The sequence below is a fragment of the Dicentrarchus labrax genome, unplaced genomic scaffold (assembly GCF_905237075.1).
Source record: "Dicentrarchus labrax unplaced genomic scaffold, dlabrax2021, whole genome shotgun sequence".
In the NCBI taxonomy this organism is placed as follows: Eukaryota; Metazoa; Chordata; class Actinopteri; family Moronidae; genus Dicentrarchus; species Dicentrarchus labrax.
Genome location: NW_026136710.1, coordinates 24376806 through 24391934, shown reverse-complemented (window position 1 = coordinate 24391934; position 15129 = coordinate 24376806). Strand labels below are relative to the sequence as shown.

The following is a 15129-nucleotide window of genomic DNA, read 5'->3' as shown; positions in this document are numbered from 1 at the left end:
TGGTAGAGCGGAAGTCTCTCTCTCTGTCAAAATAAAACATTAAAATGAGGCGTAAGCGGGGGGGATAAAAACAATGATGCGTAGAATACCAAAGTAACGAGCTCATTGTAGCCTAATGTAGCGCAGTAAGAGTACAGTTTCTTCTTCACAAATCTACTCAAGTAAAAGTAAAAATATAGTGATTTAAAACTACTCCTAGAAGTATATTTTTTTCAAAAACTTACTCAAGTAAATGTAACGGAGTAAATGTAACTCGTTACTACCCACCTCTGAATATGTAATGAACATGTGAAATCCGCGGTGGGTGCACCGTAAACGAGATAATCACTATACTAAAGCGACCTTCCTGGAGGCGTCCATCTTTTCTCCGACTCGTCGTGTTGTGTGCCAAACAGAATGCAAAAACCTGTGGTTATTCGTTTTCCAACACGAATGTGACGTCACTCTCGAGCTGCAAGTCGCGATTACAAGACAAAGCGAACGCCTCATTACTCTTCCTGAGACCTGATTTTTCAATGTGAGACTTAGACACCGCAAAAACTTAAAACAGTTGCAATTAACTGAACTAAATATCATAGTTCGCATTGTTAAATGTTTTTAGAGTGACATACAGGGATCAACCAAAACTAATGTAATGCAATGGTCTCAGTCAGTCGGATTTACAGTGCTGATCAAAGTGTTTAGATAGGACCTCAGCACAGCAGAGCTGACCCAGAAATATTTGGAGATTTTTACAGTACTCTTGACTCTCTGCTAGGATCCCTGTTAGTTATGCAGATTACTGTATAAGGAAATAAAAAGGAATGGTTGGGGTGCGGAGACATTGATAAAAACACACACACACACACACACTCTGTCCCCTGGCTCTCTGTACCATCTGCTTTTGGAGCAGCAGCCAGGCTCTGGACTGGTTTATGCGATGGAAAAACATAGATGTGTGCCCAGCTTCCTATTCTGGCCACAGCAGAGCTCTCTACAGAGCAGGCTGCAGATGAGTGATGTCACCACGTAGCTCTTTAATTATAACGTCTTCATCCTTCATTTCAGGATGTACTGCAACTCTCTGAATGAGTAAATGACTGTGTGATGGCAGGGCAGGAAAGGAAAGATGAATTCAGGGGTGTCTATGGATAAAGTGTGTCGTATGCTGGGTGGATAGAAATGTCCTTAAAAATATTTTATAAAATTGACTTGACAGAGAAGTTGCACCATGGCAAGAATGGCAGAGTAAGCAGCATGATGTTACATAATGTCACATTCTGGAGCCCTGTATAGCTTAGCTGTCAGGCACAGACTAAATTGATCTTCCGCATGGAGTGGACATTGAAGCACTGTTTAGGAAGAATGATTGATGATGAAGAATTTGTATATATGTGGTAGTTAAGGCTACCAAAACCCAGTGTCCATATGGCTCATAGACAGAATATACTATATAAGAATGTAACAATATATCGCAAGACAGTTAAATCATGATGCAAATATGTGAAGATTCTAATCGGTGGGATGAAAAATAAATCGTTATAATCTTAACAGCAGAATAAGCTGGGGGGATGCACTTGAAAGCAGAGGGATGGACCATGGTTGACTGACCCCATACCAAGCACAACAGCCAATGATGGAGAGAATAGATATTAAACACAAAGCATCATACTGACTTGCCATTTAGACCACTGATGATGACGACAGCCGTCTTTTTGCAGGTTGACAGGAAATATGATAAGACAATTATAATTGTTTTGTATTTATGTACATTAGTATATTTACTAGTGCTGTCAGTTTAACGCGTTATTAATGGCGTTAACGTTAACCCATTTTAACGGCATTATTTTTTTTACCGCAAGATTAACGCCTAGCACACTTTGTAGTTTGTTTCACATGCTGTTGCAACAACTAGTATCGTTAGAAAAACTACAACACCACACCGGATCTAGCTAGACCGGAAACAAAACAACAGGCACGCCGCACACACTTGTTTAAGAGTAGTAGACGTTAGGTTTTGAGTGGATGGCGAGCGCGAGACGCCGAAATGGATGGATTCCTTGTTGTCTGAAAATGTCAACAGGCTTGTCTGTTTGAGTAACTGGCTCAAAGCAAAGAAGTAGTAGGCTTACCTTTTATTGGTAACCGTTACTGTTCATTCTTTCTGAAATAAGAGGCTGGGTTGAGCCTCTGGTGAATAAAGAGCAGTAGCCTGACTGCTATGTTCAAAGCAAACTTGAGAAAAGTATTAAGCCATGGTTTAACTGCACTATAGGCTAGTTTACCTTACATGTGCACTTTGTAATTTTATTTTGTATCACCCTGTTTTGATCCCTTAGAAAGGGCTGTTGAAGGGGCTGTTTGTGTGACAAAGTATTTTTTTCACTCTTTTATTGATGGACAGTGTTACATTGTGTGAGCACTACAGTATATGCCAATGTCGTTTTCAATAAAAACAACATTTGCACAAAGCAAGCCGATCCACTTTTCCATGTTGATAAGAGCATTAAAATGAGAAAAAATAATGGGACAAAAAGAAATCAAGGGACATTTAGAATAGATAAAAATGTGCGATTAATTAATGCGAGTTCATTATGACATTAATGCGATTAATCGCGATTAAATATTTTAATCGTTTGACAGCACTAATATTTACATATACTTTAAACTGTTAATGTACATTTGGGAATCTGGAGGGCCTATCAGCAGGCAAAGTGTGAAAAAAAAAATGACTCAGTCATGTTTTTGTGGGCTGCCTCAGTCAGAATACAGGAGACAAATCACTCTGTTTCAGATGTTCAGACTTTTTGACGTCATTTCGGCTCCATGTTGCCACCCACCGCAGTTTACTTCCTGTGTTGACTAGCGGAGCTCCGCCATTGTTACTATAAAAGAGCAAGCTATCGGAGAACAAGAGAGTGAGCCTGCAGCCTGATGTCTTATGTCTAATGTCTGGGCAAAGTCTTCAGATGCAAACTTCCAGCTCCGCTCAGGTGTGTGTGTGTGTGTGTGTGTGTGTGTGTGTGTGTGTGTGTGTGTGTGTGTGTGTGTGTCTGTGTCTGTCTGTGCTGCTGTATGTAAATGTACCGGAGGTAAAGATAGAGCTACCGTGAGAGAGAAATAGTCAGACTGTGATCAAGCCTCTTTAGAAGCTAACAGAATAGTTATGGTGATTATTGTTCATGATGCTTCTTGTGTAACTTTATACTGACGTGCTAACGTTATCTCAGCTAGCGTTAGCTTTGTTGTTTCTCTGAAGCCATTCTTCTGCTTCGTTTCAGGGTGTGTGTGTGTGTGTGTGTGTGTGTGTGTGTGTGTGTGTGTGTGTGCTGAATGTAAATTAACTTGATCTACGTGCACCGGATGAACCGCGACTAATAGAAGTTTTCTGATCCATATATTTAGTGTTACTGCGGTACTGGTATTACTGAAGATATAAGGGCAGGTCCAGTGTAACATCTCATACTCATATCATCTCCTATTGTATAATAAACAACACTGAGGCTCACTGCTAAATGTCTGTTCTTGCACCGGGAACTTGTCACAACATCAGTTACAGTCAGTACATGTCCTGTGTGTGTGTATCTGCTGCCATCAGCTAGACATTGTGTTGGTAACCTCAGACTGTTTCAACAACACATCACTACAGTTAGCTGCAACAAGGGACCCACCTGAGACACTGCTTTTATTATTTTAGTTTATAACTTAGCACTACTTTGAGCTACAATGAGCGGTTACTTATTATATTATACTATATATTATATGCTGCCTTACAAGTAACACTGACTCTGCCTTGTTTTACAGGTGACCTGAGGAAGCTCAGGTGTCCCTGGACCCATCAGAGGACAGAGACAGCTGCAGCATCAGGACAGTCTGGGTATCCAAAGGAAGACTGATAAAGATGAACACTGACTGCAGAGCTCCATTACCAGCTCACACTTCAGTATACTAGAAACCTAAGATACCTTGATGGAGGACATGATCTGCACAGTTTACATAAAAGTTATAGCTTTGTTACTTACAACATGTGTAACTGGAATATGAATGAAACATAAATAAAGTGTTTTACTTTTTAGAAGAGTTTTGGCCATTTTTAAATTCAGTAATAAGTGTGGTTTTATATAAATAACATATTATTTCACAGAGGTTTTATAAAGATTTCCTGGATGTTCAAGAGTTGAAAACCTGGTTCGTGTAACATCTATCAATATGAAAATATTAAATCTGTATTAATGTCTGTAAGCAACACAATACATTACTGTCTCACATTCAAACATTATTATGTTGGAAGATAAATGACATCATAATATAAATTATAGAATATTCAGTATATATACAGTATTTTTAATGGGGTTCAAACATAATTGCAGCTTTTACAAATATCTGAAGGTTAACTTTAGTAATACTTTCAGGTTAAAATATCAGACTATGAAATATGGATACAGTACACACTAACATTATGTGTCACAGGTTTTTTTTATATATATATATATATATATATATCAGTATTTACCTGAGGAAAACGTCACAGAAAGCTGTAATCCTGATTGTTGATGTTGTTCATTTCTCCGTGATTTCAGGTCAGACTCCTGCTCTAATATGTCTGGTGGTGAAGTTTTTGGTTTAGAAGCAGTTATTGAATTAATATTGACGGTAGAAATGAAGCTGCCAAAGGCAACGCTGAGGCAGAAGTGGGAGGGGCCGGAGCATCATCCGCTTGAACCGTGTCATAATGCCAACCAATCAGAGCAGACTGGGCTTTTCAGGAGGGGGGCCTTAAAGAGACAGGAGCTAAAACCGATCGATTCAGACAGAGGCTGAAAAGAGGTGCTCAGCTATAGGCAGTATGAGAAAAAGAATGTGTTTTTTGAAAGTTTAAAACATCTAAACCTATTGTAGTACAGCCACAAAATACAATTATGAACCTGAAAAGGTGCATAATATGTGTTCTTTAACAGTAAATACATTACATTTTTCAATTCAATTTTGTTTGTATAGCGCCAATTCATAACAGAAGTTATCACAGGACACTATTTCAAATAGAGCAGGTCTAGACCGAACTCCTTATAACATTATTTACAGAGACCCAACAGTACCACCATGAGCAAGCACTTGGCGATGGGGGCAAGGAACAACTTCCTTTTAAGAGTCAGAGAGCGAGAGCAGCAAGTTTACCAAAATGGTGGTTGAAAGGTTTTGTTTGCGTTTTTTGCCCTTATAGCAGAACCTACTGATCTTTCCAATGCTTTGGCTCATATCGATCTACTGGCCATGAGTACTGAATCACTACTTTGTTCTTATCTTCATGGCATGGCTATTGTTTCTATTGGTTTTGATTACCTCATTGACCTCACTGTGTTAATAGCAAATATCTGGGAACACAGCAGTCGACTTCTGTTATGATTTGGCGCTATACAAATAAAATTTAATGGAATTGAATTGAACTTGAGTTCGATCAGATAGGTTGAAAACAAATACTAGTTTGGTTTATGATCTAAACTCATTCTACAGAACAATTATGTGGGCTAAGTGCGTCAAAGTTGAAGCAGGAATTGGGTCTGTAAACTGGGGTGATCCTTTTATTGCCTACCTATGTTTTCTCTTCCAAATAAATGATAATTTATTAGAAATTGAATTAATAACCTGCAGCTTTGTTTTCAACCTATCGTGTTGTAAAAGTGGCAAGTGCCAGTACTTCCTCGTAGGATGCTGATTAGTCTGGTAACATTTTGGCTGGTCCACAACTGCATAGATTAAAGCCTGGCAAAATGGATCTTTTGATTTTGTGATCAAACTGCCTCGTAAGATTAACTTATTTTGTGCAATCTTTCCAGGTCACAGCTAATAACTTAATAATTTTATTATGACTACAGAAATAGACGTTAATTGTCCAATTGTGACTGTATAATTGTAAATCAACATTCACTTATCATCATTCTGTCATAAAAGGTAATAGATACACCATGCCTGCATGCATGCTGGGCCACTTTCAATAATCCACTGGGAGATTCAGACATGGTCATTCCTGGGCAAAAGCCAATTCTAAGTCAACAACATCATATCTGGCAAAAAAAAAAAAAAAAGTAGTCCAAATAATTCAATTCAATTCAATTCAATTTTATTTGTATAGCGCCAATTCATAACAGAAGTTATCTCAGGACACTTTTAAAATAGAGCAGGTCTAGACCGAACTCCTAATAATCTAGCCTGCTAACTGCTGCTGAGTTATGGTGCAATCATGTGCTGATGAGAGGCTGTGAAATCTGAGATATAAGGGTTGCATGGATGAGCTCTTTTGCAGGAAAATTAAACCCGCAGCTAACACAGGTGAAAGTGGTGAAGTTGACATCTGCGTGCCTTAGAAATTGCTCTGTTCAGCTGCCAAGTGTTGATCTACTGATGTTATGCTTCAGTTTTACAGCTGGGACAGGGTAATGATTATACAGCTGTCAAAGAGATACAGCGAGTGATATTTTGATACAGTGAAGCCATGGTAATTTGTCAACCCAGAATTTGCCATGATTTGAGATCGATAGATAATAGATAATAAGGAAATAATAATTGCATTGAACGTCTTCTAAAATGTTCATGAAAACTATTCCTGCGCAGTGCTCTCTTTGGTCCCCGGAGAACTGACAGTCAATGCAAACAGTCCTCATGTTATACCATTCCATTTCCCCACCCTGGTATTAAACAGACCCTACTGCAGCTTCCCCTAAAATTATAACATGATTGATGCTCACAGGCCAGCAGGCTACCCTGAACACCCACCATGCTGTATAACAGAGTTAAGGGGCTTAAAATCCAGAAGGCACGATCATTAACAAACCTGTTTCAATCATTATTGATTATTTAATGCAGCTGAGAGGCCTGGTTTTTATATATAATAACAATAATAATAATAATAACACTGACTTCTGGAAGAGGACTGGCTATAGAAAGTTAAGTTTGGAAAACTTGCCTGACTGATTATTGGACTTTGACGTACATAGCAATGGTGCCTACTCTTAATGCTACTAATTAACCTAATGATTACAATGTGATATGACAGCAGTGATTGTTAACAAATGCCACAATATGCTGCCACACTATTGTGATAGATGAAAGCAACATTATGTAACTTTTCTACCTTAAAATAACAATTTAAGATACATTTTTATGCTAAAGAGTTTTAATAGGGTGAATTGTGCCCCTGTATACCTAATTCTTGCATTATGTAACTTTTGTGTCTGTGTGAGAACAAGTGCAAAACGCTTTACGGCAGGTCACACACCACCAACTATGTCAATGAATTTGAAAACATCATATTTTATGGAAAAAAAATTTTCTGTGTATTTACAATTTCCTGTTGGACAGTAAAGTAACTGCTGCAAAAATGTAGCTGCTATTAGCTTAGCTCAGAGCGGGAGTGTTTACACTGGTAGCACAAGAGATTTGGATTTTAATGACAAAATAACGTTAACAATTTTTATAGTGAATGGAATAACATCATTAATTTAGATTAGCAGCAGAAACTAAACTGTAGCAGACACTATAAACATGTCTAACAGCTCACAGACACGTATGATTTACGTTGGCAACAGTAGGGCATACAATCTGCCCTTCATTACCGTCACATCATATTTAACCATAAGATACATGTGCAAAAATGGACACGCCTCTTAAACAAAGTGCAATTAATGAGGTGTTTGACAATTACACCATAACGCTGATATACAGCCTGATACGACTGTTACAGTTCAGGTTAAAGACAGATGAAAAGCATCTGTGTTCGTGTACAATGATGACGTTGTCCCAAGCCCATTGACCCTTTCACCTCTGAGCAGCAGCTACCATGGCTTAATAGTTGCAATATAGACTGACACCTACAGAAACCTAAATTTCCAGAAAATCCAAAGGAATACATATGTCACAGAACTGCGCACATTGTTTAGTTGTGGGCAGTCTCTGTAAGACCCCAAACATGGTCCTTGTAAGAATGGAAAGGCAAAAGACAATTCCTGGCCCAGTTGCATCAAGCAGCAGAAAGCTGATCGCACTGGCAGGAAGTCAGCCACAGAATAGCACAGAATGCAGAACAACGCATGAAATAAATTTTGCGTAGCTCGAGGCGCTTGCATTTGCAGACTTGTATGAACTATGTTTGGTGCCTAAGTACGGAGCTGGAGATGGGCGGTAGTTAGCTTAGCTTAGCATAAAGACTGGCAGAAGAGGAAACCAACTAGCCTGGCTCAAAAATATGCCTTCCAATTAATATACACATTTGTTTAATCTACATAAACAGAAATATAAAACGACTGTACACATTGATAGCAGCTCATAAAACCAAATGACAAGTATTTATCCTACCTTCCACTGTGGGTGCAGCTCCACTTTGAGCTTCAGCCAGACCATCTGTATCCACTGACAGACCTGGATTAGCTGCAAGAAAACCCATAGAGAGGATACAAGAGTTAAAACTAACGCCAAAATAAAACAAGACAAGTCTGACTTCATGGTGGTGCCTTGTGTTGCACATAAGGAACTACATGAGGAACTATTTATAGAGGCATGGTAGTAGTGGAGGTAAAAAGTTTGTCTTGAGGGTTGAAAAAGCCATTGGGCTATTCTTGTCTGACTAGTATTGGCTTTAAGTTTTCCCACAGAGAGACATGAGACAATTGTGGCATTTTTCCCCCCCTGATGCAGGTAACAATTGTTCGAAAATGGGTTCATTACTCGAAGCTTCAGTTACAGTGACCTCTCCTGGCAGAGTGCAAGGCTGCAGTCAAATTAGGCAGGCTAGTTAGGGGACATGAGGCACGCACACCTCAATGAGCAGTATTGGAAAAACCTTTTGTTCTGAAGCATCTTTGCTTTGATCACCCTTGGATTTAAAGTATCTTTGCTTTGAAAATTCTTATCTATATCATGTTCTATTTACAAATAAAGACTGATGAAGGTGTGTATTAGTAGTACCCATTACATGGTGGTGCTTGAAAAAGCCATCGTGTCATTAAAGTCATACTATGCAGTTTTCCGGTTTTGTCAAACAGCTCCCCCTAGAGTCGCTGCGGAGTACTTGTATTTAACGTTAACTGTCGTAAATACCACTCACCAGAGCCGTCTCTATTTACGGCTCTGTGTCTCTGCACTCACGGCCCTCCCCCCTCCCCCCTGTATACCGGTACATGTTCAGTAGGATGGAAGCGTCGGACATCGAACAGGCAAAGATAGACTCCGAAGATGTCTACTGACCAGGTAACGTCTGAGTGAATGCCTGCTAGTGTCTTCCATTGAGGCTGCTTCTTATGTCGCTGATGTATGTCACGTCACGCTGTAAAGCAATTAGTGATTCTCGCGAGATTTGGCGGGACGACACCTTTCAGACTTTCATTGCTGGTTCTGCCAGCAGCGTCCCTCTCCTGCTTTGCTATCGGGATGATTCACTATATTACGAGTTCATTTAAAATCGAAATGACTTCGAAGCTGTTATATTAAGGTAAAAATCTTGCATAGTGTGCCTTTAATATCAAGAGTTCATTCTCTTGGGAACTCAAGTAAACGTACAGACTTAGTAACGTTCAGGGCATTCTGTCAATTAGAATATGTCTGTATTGTTGTAAAAGTCCGTAGTTCGGCCTGAGCACACAAAATGTCCAAAATGGAAATGGAAGTGGCTGGGGTGGATGGACAGGTTAAACTGAATTTCTGACCCAGGAGACTAAATGTCACGCCAAGTAAAAGCAAGCCACTTAAGCTACTCCTTGATGAAAAATTTAGTTTTAATTGGTGGAGTCTAACTTTGATTAATAGCTGAGAGTCATTCATGTCACTGAATGTAATGTGGTGTTTTACATTGATGTTCTGTTTCATTGTAGAATGTATGCGCCTTTCCTAATTGAATATCTCCAGACATAGTGCATGCCAGTTTGTAGATTTTGAGCAGACTGAGACCTTTAGGCCTCTCTAGAAAGAACACTTCAATGCAATAATGCAGCAACAGAATAAACATGACAGAAAAAAATTGGCTTAAGTTATAATTTGTGTGTGGTTTTATGATGACATGTTGTTGTCTTAAGTGGATGCTATCCACCTGACAACATAACAGTGGAATAACATGCATTGACAATCATTAGAAAGTATTGACTGCCACTGTTTCTGTGCCTTCCCTTAGTTCAGCTGTGAGGCAAACTGATATACACAATACATATTTTTTTTGTTTTCCTTATGAGGAATTTATGTAATGGATACCTGGGGTGCTCTGTATAATTGTGCCTAGCTCTCCCTTGGAGCTAATCAGGATCAGGCACATGCAAGCAGACTCAATGTATGGTTCGGTTATTAGTTGAACTTGACTTGGCATTGGCTCCTGCTTTCCCTGTGATACAGACCATGTGCTTGACAGATGTGGGTGGTGGATGGAATTGGTAGTGCTGAGGACTTCAGTGAACAAAACCATACAAGCATTCCTTTCGGGAGCCACACTTCCCTCTATAGATTGGGCTTTAATCCAGCCACAGATGTAGGCAGACAATGAAGACAAATCTCCTTCAGAATGAAAAGGAGGGAATATTTCACTACTGCATTAGATGCAGATGCTGGATTTGAATTTGGTTGTAGCTATGCCATGGAGATAATCTTTCCATCTAGCCAAGTAATGTCAAGCACAGTCCTCAAAGAAACTGGGCAAGTACCAGACCAGTCCAAACTTTTAGACAGCCTCACAGCAGTTCTGATCACACTGCAAGGATTAAGCAGAAGTATCAAAACAAAGCATGAGTCATTGTCACAGCTCCCATGTGTTCTAGATCTACCACAGAAGCTAAAAGTAAACGGAAAGATCAAAGAGTGATCTGTTCCTGAAAGAACATATAACAGTGACAACAGCTAAACATTCCCAATAAAGTGTATAGGTAATGTGATACAGGTAAACTGCCTAAGTTTAAATATTGAAGTTGTACGATGATTTCCCACAATGCACCCAACAGTGTCTTTTTATTAAACCCTCTGTAATGCGACCTTCTGTTATTTATATGTACAGAGCTGAGATAACTGACTTGGGTCCGATAGCCTGCTCTGTGTTGGATCTGGTTCCAGGTTGATAAAATAACCAGATTTGTAAAGCTCCAAGACTAAAGAATCTGTGCCCTTTTTGAATAGCAATGTGCAAAACATTCAGGTAAGCAGACTCCTCATTTGTAGCCACTGTTGTCACTTTTCTCAGTTGAAATGACAAAGTTTTGATTATTCTTTACTTTCAGTGACATATCCAAATAGATTCAATACATAATTCAAAAGCAGATGAAACTAGATTTGATTCAATTAAATACTACAAACTACATTGCTCAGACTTGACAAACTCTCTTCATACTCTTCCAGAGACAAACACACAATGTATTGTTGTATTGAAAAAGTTGTGGTAAGTTTGTTAATTAACTGGTGTTCTGGCTCTCTCTTTATCTGGTTTATATGGCTACACATCTATGCTCTCAAACTGAAAATGCTGTTTTCCAACTATCTGGATGAAGAACAACTAGTAAACAAGTTGAATGTCAAAATTGGCACGATACGTAGAAACAAATCCTGCCTCTCTTCTGCTAATTAGAGGACCATTGCACTGCCAGCAATAATGTACTGTACATCTTATTTACCATATGCAAGCAACTCCCTCTACTTTAAAGCTTCTTGTTCAAGCAGTTATTCTTGCGTTTCCATTGTCAAAAGCTGTTGATGGTACCAATAGAACCACTCTATTCCATCCACTATGATGTAAAATTTACCAAACAGTTTTTTTCAGCACTTGGGGTTTTAGTCTTGTTAATTAGCTGCTGCCACCAATATACCATGGACCTCACAACACAGTAAAGCATCATTTTATACTAGAAGAAAACCAAGAACTGAGTTGATCCTCGTAAAGCCTGGTCACAGACGTCACATCAGGCAGTGGCTGTGATTGATTACATATATCCACAGCCTTGGAAAATGAGGGATTGGGGGGCAATAGGATGCTTTTCCATCCAGAGCTGAATAAGACTCCTGGCTGCTGCATTCCAACAGCCTGCTGCCTCCGCCATGAAAGGGCCCTTTGAGAGCTGAGAGGCCAGGCCACGGCTCCATCTACTGGGGTTTTGACTGAGGGCCTTCTGGCACACCTCAACACTTTCCTTCCCTCTCCTGTTTAAACTGTTATGTGTGTGTGTCTCCTCTTGCCTCTCAGTCCTCTAACTTTTGTCTTTGTTACTCCCCATCCTCCACCCCTGTACATTCTAGCCCTCACGTACAACCCTTCCTTGAGTTTTCAGCAAGGGTCAATATAATAGTTTGCACAGAGCATACTGGAGTTATACAAACATTTGAAGGCTGAACTACTTTAGAGGCAGACATTATGTTGCTGGCTGAGTTAAACCTCAATGGATGGGATAAAATAACCACAGAGTGTCAAAGGAGGAAAACATGACTGAAAATTTAACCTCTGCTTTTCTACTCGCCAAGGATATAGTGGTTGTGTTCTAAAGCTGCCATGTTTTTTTAATATTATTTTCATTTAATTTAATATGTTTATTCAATATATCTGCATGTAGTATGTGGTTAAACAACAAGATTAATGAAGCACATCCTGCTGAACAACTTAAAACTGTTGACTGATTTAACCTTTTATTGGTGTTCAGTCACACTGGGACGTTTCCTGACCCTTGATCGGGGTGGAACATGTAGAGCAGTGACTTGTGCAGGGATGGCTTGAAAAGTCTCACCTTACCATTCGTTGCCAATTTATACAATTCCAATACTGTTTAGGAACCCCAGTTCTGGGTGCCCATAGTACCCTTTTTTTCCAGATATCTTGAAGTCAGAAATCAAGGGATCCCTTTCCAATTTCCAGTTTTTCCATCAGCAAAATTTTATCAAAACTATGTTATCTAGCCCCCTTCCTGAGATGCTAGCATAAAATGGTTGGTATCAACAGATGCATTGAGTTATCTAGTTTCATATGATAACAGTATTTTATGTCGCTTTAAAACGGAGCCTGCTACAGCCTCTGAAAAACAGTGTAGAGTGGAAGAGGTTAGGATAATGGGGTAGTGCTTGGGTGGCCACTGCCATTAGACCTGTTGTTTGGTTTAGTATTTAATTTGAACACCCACATCAATATGACAACAGAAAACACAGTTATTTCGTTTTTTTTGCTCACAAAAATACAAAATTCTAACCCGTTTCCAGATTGAAAGGCGTAATTGAATGAATGCATGATAAATTGACCTGGCTCCCACTGCAGATTGAAACACAGGAAAAAACTCCTATTAAGTCCTCACCAGGTTCTTAAAAGTTCATGTTGTGGGAAGCTCCAGGTTGCAGGTGGTTAGGTACCTGCAGTGGAACAGAACTATTGAAGGCCAAACCACATGAAAGTGTTCATAATCTGAGACTGTTCATTGTTCACGTTTATTTTCCTGTTTTGCATTAAAACCTTAGTTCTTTTCATTATTTTGCCTCTACAGCACTTGCTTGTGTCATTCATTTTAATAGGCTTCTATTTACTCTAAAAGCATCAGCACAACTAACTGTATTCTATCTGTTAATCTGGCACTTGACCTGCTGCCGCATATATTGCTACTGCCTCAGTGTAGCTGGAGAGGCTCACATTATCTCCCCAGTCTAAATAAGTCAAGTCCTGGTCAAACTCCCTCTCCTAGATATCCAGTTCAGATCACAATGTGTGCCTCCTCTGTCTCCCTCACCCCGGTCAGCCTCTCAGTTTTCTATCATGGGAGGTATTCAAGGCCTCCTCAGTTACAGAGATAAGTGCTGTCTAAGAAAGAACACACTGCTGTTTTGAGGTTTGATCATTGCATACCAATATACCTATGTTGTTCTCAGAATAGTGACATTTTTGTTTTACACAGATGTGGTTCTGTTTGGTTCTGTATGTGGTTTCAACACAAAACGGAATAAAGTGATATACTTATGACTATACTCACTCAGTGTATGTGCATTGGTGGCTTCAGGTTTCCACATTACACTGTAGAAGTTGCATACTGGACCAGGATTGACTTACAAACTATTTGTGATGGCAGAAATCATGCTGGTGGGCCCAGCCCCTTAAAATCCGATTTTCAATGAGCACAGAGAAACATTTCCACTTTCAGCAGATGAATGTGAAAACTAGGGCTGGGGGTAAACGATTATTTATTAAACGATTAATCGGGCGATTATTTTATCGATTAGTCGACTAATCTAACGACTAATTGGACGATTAACGTGAGTTAGCTAACGTTAGACAGATAACGTTAAAAGCTACTGCAATCTTCTTGCTACCGTTAGCTAGATCTAGCAGCTGTGCACTTTGGTGGTGCTAGGCTAACCAACACATCTCAGCTCTCTCTCTGAAACGGAGGCTCGCTTTGCCACTCGCGAAGAAGACACCAACAAGCAAGCACCAACGCTGGCCAAATCAATCTCCACAGATGCTCCCACATTGCCCAATGGAGTTAGCATACCACACCAGCACTACAGCAAAGAGCGCCAATAACCACACCTTTACGTTTGGGACTAAATTTGAAGTATTCCTTCGATGATTTAGGGCGAGCTGTTTTTTAAGGACTTTTTCTTTTATTGGGGCTTTTATTGGGAATTCTGTGAGGAGGTTGCTGTTTCGTCCACCATTCTGCAATGTTTTGGTCTCCCACGTGTGTGTGGAGCTGTGGCGAAGCGTCGACGCAAATATTTGACGTCGATGACGTCGACGCGTCGCTACAGGCCTAGTGAAAACATCCTTGTAGTGTCAAACTCTGGTTAGCTAACCAGCTAATTAATGCCACATCATGTATAGAGTGTCCAAAATGGAAAGGGAACATCGTCCTCTAAGCAGTATGACTGATCAATAGTTTTATAGCAATATTTAATAGCTGAGCTCCCTTGAAAGCAGTAAAATCACACACCTTTAGGAGTCTCTAATACATAACCAACAACCATTAGTTTAATCCCAAATAATTGTGGTTGTAGCAATCTACATGGTACAACTGTTGCAATGTGTGTGTGTGTGTGTGTGTGTGTGTGTGTGTGTGTAAAAGTGTTGGACCATATGATAAGCGGTGAAGTCTCACATTATAACTCACACCCTGCCTAAAATGTCACCAAAATGAGTAGGAATCATCCTCTAATGATCAGGAA

At 39.7% G+C, this 15129-nt stretch overlaps 1 protein-coding gene and 2 long non-coding RNA genes across 3 annotated transcripts in view; 2 read left to right on the top strand and 1 right to left on the bottom strand.

Moving 5' to 3' along the window:
• Window positions 1-15129, top strand: part of LOC127370393 (uncharacterized) — an 88893-nt gene that overhangs the window by 22205 nt on the left and 51559 nt on the right. The window lies entirely within an intron of this gene.
• ror2 (receptor tyrosine kinase-like orphan receptor 2) overlaps window positions 1-15129 on the bottom strand; it is a 51340-nt gene that overhangs the window by 21116 nt on the left and 15095 nt on the right. Inside the window, exon 2 of the mRNA XM_051412276.1 lies at window positions 8329-8400. Coding sequence (XP_051268236.1) covers window positions 8329-8400 — 72 coding nt within the window. The remainder of the gene's footprint in view (window positions 1-8328; window positions 8401-15129) is intronic.
• Window positions 2814-4057, top strand: LOC127370386 (uncharacterized). Its single transcript, XR_007886206.1, has 2 exons — window positions 2814-2972; window positions 3784-4057. It is a non-coding gene; the product is annotated as an uncharacterized LOC127370386 (long non-coding RNA).